General features: G+C 45.8%; 1 protein-coding gene across 1 annotated transcript in view; it reads right to left on the bottom strand.

Annotated features, from left to right (window-relative positions):
* Positions 1–16,670: 16,670 nt before the first annotated feature.
* PTTG1IP (PTTG1 interacting protein) overlaps positions 16,671–19,520 on the bottom strand; it is a 43,130-nt gene continuing 40,280 nt past the window's right edge. The window contains exon 7 of the mRNA XM_050965721.1: positions 16,671–17,590. Coding sequence (XP_050821678.1) covers positions 17,547–17,590 — 44 coding nt within the window. The 3' untranslated portion in view covers positions 16,671–17,546. The remainder of the gene's footprint in view (positions 17,591–19,520) is intronic.

Consider the following 19,520-nt stretch of genomic DNA (forward strand, 5'->3'; position numbering starts at 1 on the left):
GTGGTACAATCACAACTGCTACATGGAAAGACATGCACAAACATACTCTCTAAACAGCCATCTTGAAAAGCAACATGCACACTCAGGCTGTAGCCACATCCTAACATGCATGCACATGTAAGAAAACATGCACAAAGTATGCATATACTGTTTTCCCATACATGCACAAAAACAAATATGAATGAGCATGCAAGTATGCATATATAGCTTTGCACATATGCATATACACAAAACACACACCTGTATATGCTCACAAAAATAAAGCAACCACACGTGCACATACAGCAGTAACATATGAGCATACTAAACGTGTACACATAAATGCCCCTACACAATTCAGACTCATGTACACAAAAGTGCCCATGTTCATGTACAAAAAACCTGCAAATATGTATGCATATTTTGGGAGTGTATTTGCCTAGGAATGTATGTGCAAAACATGCTAATACATATACAAGACATGTTATACGTGAGATCAGATTAGATGATCACAGTGGTTCCTTCTAGCCATGGAATCTATGAAAAGACTTCATACAAAACCACACAAATGTGTACATCATATCATGCATGTGAATACATGCGTGCATATATGTATAATCACAATACCTCACGCATACATATGCATGTATGTATGTGCACACAAGCAATAGTTCACACGTCAGTGCAATGTACTTCCCCTGTAGAACTAGCATGAGTTACACATAAGGAACACGGATAGCAGTCCCAGGCTTCCTTATACAATAAATACCTCTCTTTTGGTGAAGAAGAGAGACTGACTGTTGGTCCCATTACTTTTGTATAGCAGCCAAAATAATTTCCCACCATCCAGGATCCTAACAGAAATAGTCTATCTGTTTTCTGTTAGGAATTACTGCATGTGTACCATATGATTTGCAGCAGTTATCTCTTCAAAAGCATTCCTTGAATTGATACAGCAACTAATGGTGGGATGACAGAGGTCACCTGCAAACAGGTAAGTTATTTTAGCAATGAAGATAGCTAGGGCCAGACAAGACTGAAGCCTAAGCGGTATAACAATTTGTAATCAATGGTATAGCAAATCTATGGTCTTCCAGGTGCTCCGCAGGTGTCACTCTGTTGCACAACCTGGCCTCTCAGAACTTCCTTGAGTCAAACTAGAGCTGCTGCTGCTCAAAAAGCACAGGCACCTACTTCTTGAGATAATTAAGAAACTGGGCAGTAAATGATAACTTAGTGAAACAGTTCTAATTCTCTCCAGTAGAGGACAGTGGAACACATATGTTGTATGTACTGTAGTTGTAGCTGGGTGGGTCAGGATATTAGAAGTTACTCCAGTAAAAGATATTACCTCACCCACCTTGTCTGTCTAGTGATATACATAAACCGTTGCCCCAAGGTTATTTTCATAGGAATTTTTTTCTCATGGGCTACCTCCCTCCCATTCATAATTGTGCAAACCACTCCTTCCATTGATTAATAATACCTACCTGTTATATAGCACTTTTCATCCATAAATCTCTAATAATGTCTCTGTGGCAACTACAACAGTTTTTACATGGAAAAGTAATAGGAGGAATGTATTTTTAGTGGTCTTTTTATATAATTTAGCAGCAGGAAACAAGGATGGGAACAACCATCTCTCCCTGGACAAATCGTGAGGTGCAGTTTGAGAACTTCTGCAGCACCCAGTCCATTACAACAACAAAGATTAACCTGATAAACTGAGTACATGGAAGCAGCCGTGTTAGTCTGGATCTGTAAAAGCAGCAAAGAATCCTGTGGCACCTTATAGACTAACAGACGTTTTGGAGCATGAGCTTTCGTGGGTGAATACCCACTTCATCAGATGCATATAGACATGCTCCAAAACGTCTGTTAGTCTATAAGGTGCCACAGAATTCTTTGCTGCTTTTACTGATAAACTGAAAATCTATTACGGTCTGTTACATATTCAGTGCTAATAATAAGAGTCCTGGATTCTGAAGCAGGTGCTCTGTGATTCAGTGATTCCACCACACCTCGACGCAGAGAGATCCAGATCAGGTTCAGTCTAGCTGTGATTCTGAGCATGTCACTGCTGGAGGGGCTTTCCCCCTCACACAGAAGAGCTTCCAATCTCCCAGCGAACAGTCCTTTAAATCAAGGAGGGGGTAAAGCCCATTCAGGGAAAGAAAACCAATTTGGAACATATGCAGATGATGATGTTGGTTATTGTTGGCAACTACCCATCAGCTAGAAAACAGATGTTTCATTTTAACTGTGATTACTAAATCAAAACCCACCCCTCCCACACACAATTTCCTTCCTCTTTTCCTGCTAATTTCTGACCTAATGCTTTATTTAGCTTACCTCCGCCTTCTTTCCAATGTTAAATTTAATGTTTTAATGTCCCTTCATCAGTTACAGAAAACATCTTTTTCCTGGAGTTGCCTAACCCATACTCCCTTTCTCCCTTTAAATAGTCTCTCTCTTTTGTCCAGGTCCATATCCCAGCTAGAGCTGGTTGGGAATTTTTGGATTAAATGTTTTTTCGGTCACAAAATGCTGATTCATTGAAACAGTTTTTTTTTCCCCCACAGAAACATAAGTTTTCTCAGATCCAGAATGGAATCTCTGGTTAAAACCAGAGCGAAAACACAAGAACCCAGAATAGACACTAGCCCAGTGGTTAGGAGCACTCACCTAGGAGACCCAGTTTCAAGATCTTGCTCTACCTGATTTGGAGCAGGGACTTGAAGCTGGGTCTCCCAGATGAGAGCCCTAATCACTAGGCTATTGGCTATTCTCTTACCCTCATTCTCATTTTTCAAGATAGGTCTTGGATTCATCTTTTTACAGAATGGGAATTTTATTGCAGGATGAACAAAACCTGTTTCATGCCCAGCTCTATTCCCAGCTCAACTAATTGCCCTCCAACCCCACTTCAGGATTTCTGGCTGCTGAATGGAGGATGCTACCGACACTCTGCCAAGTCAGACATCAGGACTCCTTCCCATTCTCTGTTCTGAGCCTTAAATCAGCTCTTTTTCCAACAGAGTACATAAATCTGCTGGGGCATAATAAGAGAAATAAGAACAGCCATACTGGGTCACATCTATGGTCCATCTAGCCCAGTATCCTGTCTTCCCACAGTGGCCAATGTCAGGTGCTTCAGAGGGAATGAACAGAACAAGGCAAATATCAAATGATCCATCCCCTGTCCTCCGGTCCCAGCTTCTGGCAGACAGAGGCTAGGGACATGCAGAGCATGGGATTGCATCCTTGACCATCTTGACTAATAGCAATTGATGGACTTAAACTCCATGATCTTATCTAATTCTTTTTGGAACTCAGTTATACTTTTGGCCTTCACAACATCCCCTTGCAACAAGTTTGTGACAGGGTATACAGGGCCCAGAGGCCCTGCTGGGAGGCCTTGGGGTCCTATTGGCATCCCTTCCCAGAAAAAAGGCAGTAGAGGAAAATCCTCCAAGGGGCTTAGAGAGGCAGTGGTGGAAGCAGCCAATCAGGGGGAGGCTACAGGGAGAAGCCAATCAGAGAGTTGCAGGCCCCTATAAAAGGAGCTGCAGGACCAGAGAGAAGCAGTTGCTGCCTGGAGCCAGAGAAGTGAAGCTGGGGCTCCAGCTGAAGGACATGTATGAGCATGAGCAGAGAAGTTGCTGGCAGGGACCAAAGGAGCAAGAGAGAGCTTCTGCCTGGCTCCTAGGACTGAGTACAATATTGCCCTCAGATAAGGCTAAAGAAATATACCAGGGGTTGCGGGGAAGTGGCCCAGGGAAGTGTAGCATACAGAAAAAGGACACAGCAGGTGGCTGCTACTGATGAGGTCCCTGGGATAGGACTTGAAATAGTGGGTGGGCCTGGGGTCCCCCCCACTCACTGTTAGGAAAGTGACAAGTCCTGAAGAAGGGGAATTTACATAGGTGCAGGAGACGGGATTGAAGACCCCAAAGAGTGTTGGTAATTATTGAATGGAGATACTCTCAGAAGGACATCAATTGAATGATTCAGCTGAAGACCTGGGGCCAGAGAGGGTAAAGACATTGTTTCCAGGGAGGGAGCCCTGGGGCACAGCCCCATACCAGGGCCAGGATTGTTTAAAGACTGTGGGATGGTTAAAGACTGAGCCCAGGGAGGGCTGTAGGAAAACAGTGAGGGTACTGAGACATGAACCTGGGGAGGGCTACAGAGACATCCAGCCAAGGAATGGACTAGTTAAGGACCTGAACCCAGGAAGGGCTACAATTTGAGCCTTTTGCTAGTTGCTCTTCCAATTATACTTCACTTGCCAGAGTTTGTTCCTTTCTATTTTCCTCAGTAGGATTTACCTTCTGATGTTTAATGAACACCTTTTTGCCTCTAGCTGCTGTTTTTACTTTGTTGTTTAGACATGGTGGCACTTTTTTTTGTCCTGTTACTGTTTTCTAATATGGGGTACACCTTTAATTTCAGGTTCTATTATGGTGTCTTTAAAAAGTTTCTACACTGCTGACAGGCAGGTCACTTGTGTGACTGTAGAGTGAGAATGCATGTTTAATCTATCTCTAGGCGTGTGGGATAAAATTCTATTGTACATCCATCCTGTCAGCCAAAATAGTAGCAACATAATGCCCTGCATGGCTGAGGTTTTGGTATTGACAAAGACAAATCCTTGTTACTTTAATGTATGTCTTTTTAATTAAATCAAAGTATGCTTCTGCAGTGAAATCTGATTCTACTAGTTGCTAGGGATGTGGTATCAGTAATGTTGAAAGAGAAAAAAACAGTTTAGCCCTCATTTCTCTATCAAGGGCCATGGCTTCTCACAGAAAACAAGTAATGTTAGAAAATGTCAAAGAAAAAATGTGCCTTGAATAAGATGTAGCCACTTCTGTTCTGCAGTTGGGATGAGTCGACAATCATGGGAAACACTAACTTTTTGACATGTATGTAAAGCTACCAAAGCAATAGACCAGTCAAAAAAGTTTTCCTGTTCTGGGAATCTTTTCCCCACTCATACTGCCAGAGTGTGTGTTCTCAAAGCTTTAAACAAGGTTGCTTCCCAGTGGGGCAGAGTCTGGCTGCTCTGTTGAAAAATGTACAGGTTGTACTTGGGCATTGACTACCTGGCACAGTGCATGGATTGCTTGTGTTGGCGCTATTGCTCCATGGGCTGAGTGGATTTAGCATTCTTCATATGGGTCCTGCCATTTGCTGGGGAGCAGCAGTAGCACACAGTTCCCAGGCTGATACGCTTTCTCACTGGCCTGGGTCTGCTGGGGTCATAGGAGGTTCTCCCTGGCAAGTCATTCCACAAGATCCAGACACTCCCACATCTGCTGGATGTACTGTGGTATGTTTTGGGAGTGGGAGGAGTGTTCTTCTCAGCCTTCTTAAGGAGAGCTAGGCTTACTTGTGCTTGGTTGGCCATACAGTAACTCCAGGGTGAAAAGCCCAGCAATGTCTGTAGCACCTTCTGCACCCCCACAGAAAGGGTACAGCAGAAGCCAGGCTGAGTGTTTGGGATCTGTTTTCATGATTTCTTTTCACCCTTGTTTTGATTAAGCTTCTCTAACAGCTCATACAGCTGGGGCTGCTGAACTGAGGTTCAGCAGGGTCTGACCTGGAGAGCTGCCACACTTCCTGTAGTAAGTGGGTCATGAAGTTTAATCCCTTGCTGGGTGAAGACCAGGGGCAACCCTACCCATCAACAGACCTAGGCCAGTTCTTTTGTTATTGGTTGGACCAACACGGCTGACAGGATCACACTGAGTCACCACTCAGGCAGGTGACAACAACTCAACTACACTGACTTACCCTGGGGTGATTCAGTTGTCAGGCATGTAGTGGCAGCCCATCCCTAAGCAGCACCTGGATCACATGACCCCCTAGCTTGGGTATTTCTCCAACCGAGCCAGAGCTGCAGATCAATCTGTCTAAAAGCCCTACCAGGCCAGGGACCTTCCTCCTGCCTCATGGGGTAACAGGCTCTCCAGACTCCGAGCCGGTTCCTGCCAAGCCCTGCTCTAGCATTATCCTTGCCCTACTCTGACCTTGTTACTGACCCCTTCCAGCCCTGCCTCCTGGCCTGCCCCCTCCCCCCGATCCTCACTACCCAGATTCAACCTTTGGCCTGCACCGGACTCTACCTGTAGTACTGATTGGACTTGCATATGGACTCTGATCTTGGTTCTGACCCCAGCCTATTCCAGTACAACCCTTGGACCCATCCTGACTAAGTCTGGCTTTGCACTTTACTCCAACTGCTAGGTCTTACTACCATAAGCTGGTGCCTGGCACCCTGCCTCAGTTTCTTTTGAGTCCCCAGAAATACTTTGCAGCAAAAAAGGCTTTAAAGTAATATTCCCCCTCTCTGAAGGTCTAGTTTGAGTATCCTCTTGCTTCCAGAAGCCCCTTTTGGCCCCTCCCCTTAAGTCCAGGGTTTCACAGCAGCTGGATGCTGGTTGATTTCTTTCCCTCCAGCAGCAATCTTTGACTTGATGCCTCCTTTTGACACCCCTTCCCAGTCATCAAATCATTCTCATAATCCTTCACAGGTGGGTCTAACAACACCAAACACATGTTGGTACTAGCTGGGAGAGAGGGGAGCCTTGCCTCCCCCTCAAAGCTCCTAGTTCTAGGCCCTTACAGAAAAAACCCAGACCACCGTTCCTCCTACTCCCTTCTCCCAGAAGATAACTGTCCCCAGGAGAACCAACTTCCTTTCCCCACTGCCAATGACTGCTTCAAGGCCTTCTGTGGAACAAGATAATTATCTCCTCCTGCCTTCCATTACAATCCTGAATCCACTAACCCTGACACTATTTGTCCCCCACATTGTACTGGGGCCACATATGCCCAGTAGCACCTATCGTCTGCTGAGGCAGAAGCCACAGTGCTCTGTGGCCTCACACCGTGTATAGTTGCACTTCATAAGGAGGCAGGACTGACCAGTATGTCCTGGCTTGCTGCAACAGAAACAGACCACTAAGTTGCTAGTTTTTGGTTATTCCTCCAGCAGTCCTGCTGGGCTGGCCAGAGGATTCAGGGGGTCTGGGGTCTTTGGTGATGGGGGTTCCTTCCACTCCGAGACCCGCTGCTGAAGTACCTTGAAGACCCGCGGTGGGGGCCCCCCGCTGCCAAAATTACTGCAGAAGCAGGACCCGCCGCCAAAGGGCCAGGTCCCGCTTTGGTGGTAATTCAGTGGCGGGGGGTCCTTCTGCCCTGGGGTGGAAGGACCCCCCGCTGCTGAAGACCTGGAGCGAAAGAAGCTCTGGGGGCCCAGACCCCATGAGAGTTTTCCAGGGGCCCCGGAGAAAATGAAGGACCCTGCTCCAGGGCCCCCAAAAAAACTCTCATGGGGGCCCCTGCGGGGCCCAGGGCAAATTGCCCCACTTGGGCCCCCCCCAGACAGCCCTGCAGTCCCGCACAGATGTCTGGGTATAGTTCTGATAAAATGTTTCAGGGCATCTTGTGGGGTCTAGTAAGTGGCAGACCCTTGCTCTATGGGTTCTCCTGCCTGCCCATGGTGGATCCTCTGTGAGCTGGGCCTGTGGCCAGCGGGCTTGGGCTGATCAACCTTGCTGGGCCAACCTGTGGCCCGATTGTCTTTGGCGGTTTGAACCATGACTGCTCATGAGCTGAGATTATGCTGGTGTTACCATGTCTGAATAGTGGCCAGAAGAATTTAAGTATTGCTCTAATGCCACCAAGTCTACAGTGTCCATTGAAGTGCGGGCCTTTGGGCAAAGTCTAATCCTTCTGACACTGGGCAACAGTCCAGCGTGGTGACCTGGAAAGGGAAGACACTGACCAGAATTAGTGGTGATATCTCTGGGGATACTCCTATCCTGTTAAGTATAGCAGCCTTTAGGATATCCTCTAAGGGCAGGTAGGGGGTGTGGATGTCCCTGGATTGGAAAGGTACAAGCCGTACAGCCCAGCTCTCCTTAACCCACTGAGCCATTACTACTGCCCACTTGAACATGGCCAGAGATGCCTCTGGATCATCGCCAGGCCAGTACCTAGTATTGCTACTCTGACAGGGCTACGGTGGCCATCTGCTGGAGTGCTAACTCTTGAAACTCTCTCTTGCTGTTGGCTACGTTGCTGCTGCTGAATCACTGGGCCTCTTGTTGCCCCTTGAGATACAGTCACTAGGACTCAGCCTGGGCTTATCATGCAGGAGTCTCAGGAGTCTTCCATCAGCCCCTTCTTCCCAGAGGGGAATTCAGAGCCAGAGGAACATTTCACTAAGTGACCCTGCCTTGTCTTACAGCAATCAAATGACTAGTCAACCTAGGATGGCCACCTGGGCCTTACATATCACAGTAAACAGGCTTGTGTTGACTTTGACAAAAAAGGTGCAGGCTGAGTTAGGCTCTGTCCAGGCTTCTTAAGTTAGAACACAGAGATCATAGAAGATTAGCATTGGAAGAGATCTCAGGAGGTCATCTAGTCCAACCCCCTGCTCAAAGCAGGACCAACACCAACTAAATCATCCCAGCCAGGGCTTTGTCAAGCCAGGCCTTAAAAACCTCTACGGAAGGAGATTCCACCACCTCCCTAGATAACACATTCCAGTGCTCCACCACCCTCCTAATGACATAGTGTTTCCTAATATCTAACCTAGACCTCCCCCACTGCAACTTGAGACCATTTGTCCTTGTTCTGTCATCTGCCATGAGAACAGCCTAGCTCCATCCTCTTTGGAACCCCCCTTCTGGTAGTTGAAGGTAGGGCTGGCTCTAGGCACCAGCACTCCAGCTTTTTTTTTGCTTGGGGCACAAAAAGCTGGGAGCTGGCTCTGAGTGGAGGTGAGCTGCACCAGTGGGGGGTGTGGGGAGGACCGTAGGAAGTAACTCTGGGGGATGGGGCAGAGGAACTGCTCACCTCCACTCCACTGCTGCCTGCTCCCCTAAGTGTGCTGCCACTCTACTTCTCCCCCCTCCCTCCCAGGCTTGCTGCATGAATCAGCAGTTTTGCTGCAAGCCTGGGAGGGAGGGGGGAGAAGCAGAGTGGTGGCAGCATGCTCAAGGGAGCAGCTGGAGCGGAGGTGGGAGGCACAGGGAGGGCTGCAGGAAGTAACCTGGGGGGGTGGGGGCAGAGGAACTGCTCCTCTCCTGAGCATGCTGCTGCTGCTCTTCTTCTCCCTCCTCCCTCCCAGGCTTGCTGCAAAACAGCTGATTCGCAGAGGGACGGGTAGGAGGGGAAATGCGGCATGCCTGGGGGAGGAGGTGGGGCCAAAGATTTGGGGAAGGGGTTGGAATGGGCCAGGACCAGGGGGTGTGGGAAAATTTTTTTTGCTTGGGGCAGCAAAAAGCTTGGAGCTGGTGGCCCTGGTTGAAGCCTGTCAAATCCTCCCTCACTCTTCTCTTATGCAATCTAAATAAGCTCTATTACCTCAGCCTCTCCTCATAAGTCATATGTCCCAGCCCCCTAATCATTTTCATTGCCCTCTGCTGGTCTCTCCAATTTGTCCACATCCTTTCTGTAGTGAGGGCCCCAAAACTAGATACAATACTCCAGCTGTGGCCCCACCAGTGCCAAATAGAGTGGAATAATCACTTCCCTTCTTCCTCTATCCAAGCTTCACTCAGTACTGGACACTGGAAAAAGCAGCCAGCCCTTTTTGTCCAACCTGATGGACCCTGATTAGCTTCTGCCTGCTTCCAGCCATAGGAGGAATGATTCTCATTAGTTGCAGCTGATTCTGGGTGGCCTTTTCAGGTAGTTCCTGGCATCTCACTTTGGTGTGCTTATTTTCCCCCAAAAGGGCACATTGTTTGGGCAGGGGGCACCAAGGCAACATGTCTTTCTATTCAAGAGGACCAGCATGAGAGATGCCAGTAGCTAGCTCAAGCTGTTTGTCTAGTAGTGTATGAAGTTCTGCCCGCCTGACAGAAAAGCACTGGTTTTTGACAGTGTTTAGCTTTCCTGCTTTTGCAAGGCACAAACTAGCTTGATGCATACGTCCAAAGCTTTTGAGGGATCACTGCTAGTAATAAAGGCAGATTTTAGCATTTTCTTTTCTGTGGGTAATTCAATTAATTTGTCCTGGAAAAAAATCCCCATCGTTTGCTTTTAAATCCAGTGCATGTTGATTTCAGGTGATATTTAAAATGAGTTGGCTTTAAACTCTCATTTGCCAAAATTAACACACACCAGGTTGTGGAGAAAGATTGTCTTAACTTCCTGGCCATGAACATCTTAACCACTAACATTTTTGTATCATCTCTTCTTGAAGCTTTTCTATTCTTTTAATATACAGCTTTTTTCCACATACTGCATCTTTATTCCTATTCTTGTCTTCATCACTATTAAATTTCTTTTACCCTTCCTGGTTATATCCTAGTGTGTGTGTTCTTACTGCTCACATAAAATAGATTGCCAAGTATTGGGTGGTGCAATTCAACAAAATCAACTTTAAAAAAAACACTGCACTCTCTAAAAATGAGCACTGTATACTTTCGATACAATAAATGACTTGAGAACTGGCTGCCAGATCTCAAAGTAGTTATCAGTAGGGATTTATCATTGAATGGATGTTTCTCTAATGAGGTTGCTATAGGGATCAGGGCTAGGTCAGATGCTATACAGTAGCTTGTTAGTGATCTGGAAGTAAATACAAAATCACGGACAGGGAGCAGAGAAGAATGGCGTGCGGGGGGGAGGAGGGTGTTAGGCAGAGTGCTGATCAAGAAGACCAAAGGAGTCTAGTAGTGTGGAGATGAGAGAGGAATGGAGTAGAGTGAAAAGATGGTGGAGCAGAAGTTACAGTTCAACCAAGTATGAGTGAATGGGCAAAGGGAAGAGGGTGGGAGTGGAAATGACAATGATAAAAGGACAAAGGGCAGTGTTCAAGAGGCTGCAGTGCTGGCATGATGCTTTTGATCAGGTGGGTACTAGATTGTGACTTCTGGGTCACACCCTACCTTGTAACAGACTCCTTCCTCTCTCAGGACTATCTTATAATACTGATACTTCGAGCAGTGGGCCCCTGTGCAGCAAGCCAGGAAGACTGAACAGATTCCAGATGCATGCAGCCATAGCTACCAAGTTTTGGGCCACTCCATGCAGATCAAGCAAGCTATAGGTGCTGACTCTGAGTGCTCTGGGGCTGGAGCACCCAAAGGGAAAAATTAGTGGGTGCTCTGCACCCACTGGCAGCCAAGCTCCCTACCCCACCTCACTTCTGCCTCCTCCTCTGAGCACACACTCTGCTCCTCTGCCTACCTCCCAGTGCTTGCTGCCACCAAACAGCTGTAGCAAGCTGAGGGAGAAGGAAGGGAACTGAGAGCTCAGTGGTTTGAGCATAGGCCTGCTAAACACAGGGTTGAGAAGTCAGTCCTTGAGGGGGACATTTAGGGATTGGGGGCAAAAATCTGTCTGGGGATTGGTCCTGCTTTGAGCAGGGGGTTGGACTAGATAACCTCCTGAGGTCCCTCTGAACAAGCACATGGTGCACTCAAGGGAGGAAGTAGGGAAGGGGTGGAGTTAGAGCAGAGAGGGGCAAGCACCCACCACCACCAGAAGTCTCACCCATGAAGCAAGCTAGTTTGCATAGAACTAAGCTTTACCCTTTACAAAGGCATTGGATTTAGTGCAGGTGAAGGGCATCAGCCTATTTGACCTCTAGCAAGTAAAGAGTACCTGCAACATGGTCCCCCCCCCACAGATGCGTAGTATCCTCTGAAAAGGGGAGGGGGTAAGAAAGACTAGGTCAAATAAAGAGTGTGTGAATAGGCAGGCAGTCAATACAAGGCTGGATAGGAGTAGAGTAGAGCCCTAGAGACAATGAGCTGTGAAGTTAGTTGGTGGACATCCTCCAGCAGAAAATCTACCTAGATACATAAACATACAAGTCCAAGGAAGATGGCATGAGGGTCAGAGCACCTCCCCTGGGGTAGTCTTCCTCCTCCTGGGTTGAGAAACTGCCCATTTTGCCTTTGCCATGATGGCATTCAGGAGGCCTCTGGACCTACCTAGGCTTCAAAGGGGGAGACTGTTCAGATTTTGGAAGAGGAAGAATTGACTTGCCAGCCCCAGATACAGCCAGGCTGGGGAGTCTGAACTGCACACAGATTAATCAAGTCTTATTTACCAGCAGGGCAAGTCCTCACCAACCTCACTGCCCTGCCAGCCTGCATCTAGGGAACACATCCCCTGGAAGAGTGTGGTACCACAGGCCCTGCTCTGCTGAGTTGGCCAAGTTGTGCAGACATGGGAGCTGGGACTAGGACAAAAGTCCTCTGAGGTGCTATTGCCCAGCCATTGGCTAGGAACAGCTTCTATTCCTTGCTGAGTTAGGCTACATTCCGATAGCGACAGGAGAAGCGACAGGCTTTGTGGCTTACCAGCAACATACTGAACAACAGCTCCTGCTCCCATGATGCCATCAAGAATGACACTTGCTTTCTAGCTTCTACTAAGTTCTCCCCTTTTTGGAGCATGCCCAAGCAGAGTCTCCCACACTGGCAAACTCACCTTGCTCTGGCTCCTACAAACTCTACCAGGGAGTGCTCCACCCTGTTCTGAATGGGACAGCTCCCTTAAACAAGCCCAATGTCAACACGACAGCCAACTTCACTTCTAAAGACATTGTGCACAAGCAAAGTTTTCAATAATTACAATGATTTCAGGATCCTATTACATTCTTTTAACATGGTTTGTTTTAATATTGCAGTCAAACCTCTCAGAGGTAGGAAGTGCTAAAAATAAAGTTCTCCTATGCAGACATCTGCCCTCTTGTGCATATGCATTCTATGATCACATACTCCTCCCCACACAGGTGATCAGCAAGGTTTTCACCCAGGCACTTCCACTCCACAGATGTCTTCCCATCCTGCTGAAGGAGCAACTATAGCTAAAAGTGGACAATTATCCACTGACACTCAGCCCCTAGAGGGAGACACAAGTCACTCTTCTAGCGGTTTTACATGCCCAGCCATAGGTGAGGAGGCAAGAGTGGCTAGTTTATAAGCTTGATGCTGCCATTTCTCAGCTTCTCTAGCATCAAAGGAACACAGGCCCCAATGCTGCTAGATGAAGCATGGAGGGGAGATATGGAGTCTATCAAATTTGAAGTAAATTAGCAGGTTTCTGGATTTTGACACAAAAAAAACCCAATTTGAAAAATTACTTGCTTTACATTGTAGCAAACACACAAATGGAAGAAATGAATCCAATAAACAATTATCAAACCAATTAAGAGGAGCAAAGGTGTTTTTTGTTTTTAAATAAAATGGAAGAGACTGTAGTCCTTTCCCTCTAGTGATCAATGGACAAAGGAGAGCTTTTCCACTAACAGTGTTAGGGACAAACAATTCACAAACCAGGTTTTAATTTAGCTAGATCAAAGCTAGCTTGAGTAACAGAGTGACACCATGGCAGCATAGGCTAGCCCTGCTCAGCCGGACCTGGCTCTGGGTACATACTGCTACCTGCAAAGCTGCTAAATTATACTGAGTAGCTATACCAGCCAGTTCCCTGTGTGTAGGCAAAGCTTATGTTTACCAGTGCATGAAGGTACAGTGGACAGTGGTCAGCTATTCCTCCCCCTACACCACTCAACACCTCCCAGAAGAGAACTTGATTCCCACACACCTCTGTGACCATTAGGCTCTAGCCACCCAAGAGAAGAACAGTAAGTTTAAACCCCCAAAATGAGCAAGTTGAACCCACTGATATAGTACAACAACAGTATGCAAAGTGTTTTGAGGAAGGTCTTTTATGAAAGCTTGTAATGTTCTGAACAGGCTGGTCATTACAAGATATGCATGCAGACTGTGGTTATGGATCTAGGTATTAGTAGATCTAGAAAGTCAGGCTTATTTCAATCACCTCCCAGCAGCAAGGGGCACATTGCAAGCCAGGTATTTACATGAAACTAGCTCTAACTAACATTGTTCAGCACAGGAAGAGATAAGTAAGGGCCATAGGAGTTAATGGAAAGGCATTGAGTATCCCCAGCTCTTGAGTTAAGAGTTTCCACTCTGACTGAACATGGATCATCATCTAAAAAAAAAAAAAAAAGGCCTTTCAAAAGCAGGCTTGCATCTAAGTTTTTTTTTTAGTCCAGAATTTGAGGTAGGAGGCTGCCAGTGACTGCTGGATTCCTCCTATGGTAAAGGGCATGCTAGGAAATAGTTTTAAGGAAATGGGCAACTTATTAGAAAAAGGGATTTTATTTAAACTTGAAAGTGTAAAGCCTGAAGTAGCATCTTTATTGTCATTTTCTGTGTAACTTGGCTATGTTTGCTTTCCCTTACTTGTGTCTTTGAAGCTGTGGTTTTTCTGTTAAACTCTGGTTTTACCCCAAGTAGTTCTCTGGTGTGCAAACACTGTGGAGTGTGTGCACCAAAGTGAACTGAGAACATGGGGGCTGGTTTCACACCTTTGGGGTAATGAACCAGATGGAAAAAGTCCAAGTGGCTAGTAGTTAAGAACTTGGGGTACAGATCTGGGGAGACCCAGGACTGAAGGGCTGCTGGTGTCACGCTGGAAAGAGTAACTAGGCTGATGGATGCCAGGGTGAGCTCTTATGCTTGTGGGCTGGCTACTGGTGTCAGGGCTTCACATACCGAGGGCCCTGCAGTTACAGAGTAACCATAAAAGAACCCCTTACCAGTGTGGGTAGACCCCCACACATCATAACCTACTCAAAGAAAGAAAGGAGCAGCCCTGTTGCAGACCTCAGGCAGCAAGTGGCACTTCCATACCTGCTCTTCCTATCCCCACAGTGGGATTCAAACCCTCCCTTCCCCCACAAAAACAAAAAAAACCATGCACATGTTAAGAAATTCCCAAGTTTGTGTCCAGGAACATGCAAGTCAGACTGAACACCAGACCTGGAGATCCTTATCTGATAATACCTTATCTCTGGCCTCCATACGTTCAAGTCTTGGGTCTCCTTCACAACCAATTTCAGCTGCCATCATGGCATATAGGGCTCCATAGGTTTTAAGTCAGATGAGATAGGTTTACTTGGCACTGAAGGAAGGTTGCTTTATTAAAGCACTAGAATGTCTTCCAGAGGTTTCACAACCCCGACCTGTTTCTGACACCTCCAAACTAAAAGACTTGTTGCACTGAATTATAGCACACGACAGGGGAAGCTTTCGATTATTCTTCCTAGCAGCAAGTGACAGAGCTTTTCCAAAGCACTGTCACTTTGCTAAGGGCAGCAGCAGATGATTCTTTTGTTAAGGTATCACACCTGACCTTGCTTCACCCAGCAACTAACTTCACTAACAAGAATGGGGGTTAGGGTAATTTAGGGTTGTATATTTTAGACTATCCAAGGAGCAATGCTCCTTTTCAACAAACATGTATACATCTAAATAAGCCAGAGAAAATCAACCTCCTTTTCTTTAATATGCCATTTTAAAGTGGGCAATACCAAAAGGCGCACTGTCGTTTATCATAAAGAGGAAACAAATATGGCACACTATTTATACTTACTAAATCTGTTTAATTAGCAGTAGCCAAGTAATGCATTTAAATATTAGCTATAGGTTGCTTGCCTGAAGTTGTCTGCAAATTGCTGACAGGAAGGCAGAAAAAAACTGTAGGGATTTAAGTTTCTTGTCCCCATTATGTCCAGTGTTAGTGGAAATGAAATCACATCTTACTAGTATGTAGCAGAGCTTTACATAGCTCAGCGCTACTGTGCCCTTCAGCGTCCATAAGGTTTTACATACGATGGATTAGTTTGGAAAGTCTGTTTGAAGTTCAGCTCCAAGGTTTGGCTTTTATGTTGCTCTAGGAGACCAGAGAGCCATAGGAGAGTGACATTATGATAAAGGTGTTTTAAGAAGTCCCCAGCAATATTACAAGATCCCAGATGAACTGAAGTATCATCTCCAGGTTAGTTTTTAGAAGTCTGCAGGGAAAGGGGTCCTAAGTTACCATTCTAACAGGCAGAATTTTCAGAGCAGACATGTCTTACTCAAAAGACTTTACACAGTATTATACACAAAAATGGCTCCCCTGGAATACAAAATTGATATTTCAACATTCAAAATGTTTATGACTGGTTTGTATATTAATGACACTTGGTCCCGACTTGAGAAAATTCTGAGATAGTCTGGAATGTAACAATGAACATTACCACCATTTGTTTTTGTTTCATGTGCCCAAAACACTTAAACATTTCAAAAAAATCAAGTTGCCTCACCTGTTCAGAAGCATGTCTCAGAAAAAACCAGCAACTGCTTCCAGCTGTCTGCTCTCGATGTTGTCAGTTATTTGATATATTTTGAGTGTTTCATAGAAGACTAAAACCCATCTCCTATATGCTGTTTTCATCCCATCTTTCCACTTCTCTATGGCACTTTCAACACCTAGATCAGTAATTATTCATAGCACCTTGGCTCAAGCCCTAAGACATCAGGCAACATTCCAGGCTGCTGAGCCTAGGACAATGCAGAACTACCCAAAAAGCTGGCTATTGCACTTACACATGCAAGGACAGCAGATTATATTAAATGCAAAGCATAGGCCACAATGCAGCTCAACCAAAAGGCTTCACAGTTGCTTCTGCTGTATGAAGGTCTTTTCATACTTCTAGCTATTTGGTTATTAGACCATTCTTTTAGAGATTATATGCTGCATCAGCTACAGCATGGGTTTGCCAACACATTATTGAAAACAAATTATACTTTGCATTGAAGCAAAAGTCAATCAGGCTTAGAGTAATCAAATCAATATCACTTTACAATCTATAATTTTATCTAATGGATAAAAATACTAGTATTACATTTAAGTCTTCTATTGTTACAAAATATCAGTCTTGAATCACTTTATTATAGGAGAAGTTATAGAAAGGCACAGAGCAGAGGTAGGATAGACTTAAACAAAATGAATTCTGAAAGGAGAATGAGTATCTACTCATTAAGAAGTGCAAATAAGACTAAACTCCCTTCCCTCCTCCTCAGAATAATTAAAAAAAACTTATACAAGTTGAAAGAATTGCTGAGTAACACACAACTGTACAGGCACTTCAAATGATACAGTTACGGCCTTGATGATCTAAGAAGTCGTCTTTTATTCATCTACCCTGATATTCTGAATTGCTGCTATACCTTATGTAGGACCAAACTACCCCCTCTCCCCTACCCCAGTCCTGCCCTGCCCTCAGATTTAAAGCTTTACTTTATTTGGTGAAAAGGAGTAGGGCAGAAGGGCAAGACTGGTTCCTTGAGCTGTTCTTTGAAGCCACTGCATTACAAAGCGTCTGGCAAGTCAGACAACAGAAATAGCAAAAATTTAAAATGGACTCCCAGACAATGCTGCACAGTCTGTTGAGCTGTGTTAGAATGTCTTGAGGTAAAGTCAGGTTCTTTCTAGTTCAGTCTTGCTGCTCGTAATAGCTCATTGGGATAATAGTAGGCTCTGTCCCAAGTTAGCACAAAGCTTTCTACTGAAGCACATGACAGTCTTTGGCAATTTAAGGCTACCGCAGCATCTCAGTAATTTTATTTTTTTGGTGTTTGGAATGTAAAGTGTCTAAGCCTATATTGTAAAGCTCCAGTTGGCAAAGGTATAGGAGCTTTGGTGTTGCGTGGAACTTCTAGGAAGACCAGTTAGTTTTCAAATTTGGCGTAAGGGTTCTCTTCCTTAAACAAGCCTGAAAAGAAAAAAGCTCCAGTCAGAGTAATACACTTCAGGATTGGAAGGGAGGTGGGGGTGGGAGAAGAGTAGACAAGTTGAGTGCACTCTGATCTTAGAAATAAATCAAGCGTTTCTTCACTCAGTACCAAGTCTGCTTTTGGTCACTTCTGCAAGTGTTATGACTCAGTACAGTTTCCCTCCCATCTTTAAAGGCTTAGAGCCCCCGAAGATATTTAGAAGCCTAACTCCCATTGATTTCAATGGAAATTGGGTATGTAAATACCTCTGAGGCTCTGAGCATGACTGTATGGGCTTGATTTTCAAAAGGGACCCAATTTTTTGCACTGCAAATGCTGTCATTTAGTTATACAATTGCGCTCGCAAATCAGGTAGACACTGAAGTGGTAGCACTTACACCCAAAACAATGGACACTGCATTTAAGAATTTCTGCCCTGCAAGTCTAACAGAACCTTATTCCACACTAAGATGTTTGCATAAAGCGGTGGCAAGTTTCTCCTTAAAACAAAAAAAGAGAAAGGTCAGTCATGTATAGGCTCTTTCCTCTTTGAAGGATGTTTAAGAAAACTGGAAGTCCAAGCATAGGGCTGATCAAAGTGTTTTTTGGTAAAGGTTGAAATTAAAGGAAGAAGTGTGTTCTGAATGAGAGGTCTGGCTAAATGAAAGCTGCAGTAATTCTCCTCACCCCACTTTCCTGAAAGATGCAAAAGCAAAAGCCTGCACACAAGCTCTGCATTGTTTCCTTCCAGCTGTCTATGAAAGGTTGTCACCAGCTCTACCACAGCCCCTTCCCAAAGGCTGAGGTCAGGCTGCTGTGCCAACAAGGCTCCTTTCTCCAAAGCAGCCAGCACCAGCTCCCCACCATCCCTATTCATAGAAAGACAGAGTGCACGGATCACTGAGTGTAACAGGAGAGAGCTGCTCACATCTTGGAAGTTGTGCAATAGGGCTTTGGACCAGGCCAGAGCACGAAGACAGCATAGATTTCCTCATGGCAACAGCTACTGGCTAAGCAGAGCCTTCCGGTTTCTTTTCTTCCCCAAAAGCACAAGGCCCAGCAGCCCCATCAACTCTTCCCTCACTCCACAAGAGGAATGCGGACAGCAGGCAAGAGGACTTTGTAGAAGACAGTTTAAGTCCTCAGATCCACAGAGTTCATCCTCTACAGCAGCCAACAACAGCTACAAGTAAGGGCAAGTCAAGACTTTCCAGCCTTCTCTCTGTGGCTGCACTAACAGGGACCCACCCAGGGCCCAGTGGCTTTCCCTGCCCACCCCACCGCAGAAGGGCGCAGCTTGAACATCAGGCTGTGAAGGCAACTCTGAAACATGGACTCAAGGTATTTGTTTACCCTGCTGCCATTGGCTGCTGCTCCCTCAACTGCCCAACCTCACTCTCTCAGATTATGGCCCTCACCCTTCTCTCACTTCCTTTCACCCACTCCAGGATCTATTCCCTCACTTCAGCCCCAAGGAACCCCTCCAAGGAAGGAATAAGGGTTTACAGACACACGGCACAAGAGAATGAGAACCTGATATCACCTGCTCCCTTTGGGCCAGGCTGTGAGCCACATACTCTCACATACTCACATGAGCATTCTGCCTGGAGTCAATCAGCTGAAATCTCAGTATCTGCTAAACCCACTGCACACCTCACACAGTGGCCAAAGATGACCACTGAATAAATTCCCCACATGCAGCCAGTTCCCCCCGACAGCCTCCAACCTCACTGCACCTGAGGTGACGAATATGACCCTACAGGATTATTGTGGAGTAAGGTACCACTTCTTGAAGAAAGTATCTGGCCCATTGGCTGGACAGGTTGTATCCTTTGGCTTGTATTATTTTTAATCACACATCCTGCCCATAATCTCAGAGATTCCGCCTCACCTTTGTTTTGGTAGATTTTAGTTAAACCCCAGGAAAGC

This window comes from Gopherus flavomarginatus, chromosome 8, assembly GCF_025201925.1.
Source record: "Gopherus flavomarginatus isolate rGopFla2 chromosome 8, rGopFla2.mat.asm, whole genome shotgun sequence".
NCBI classification, from domain to species: domain Eukaryota; kingdom Metazoa; phylum Chordata; order Testudines; family Testudinidae; genus Gopherus; species Gopherus flavomarginatus.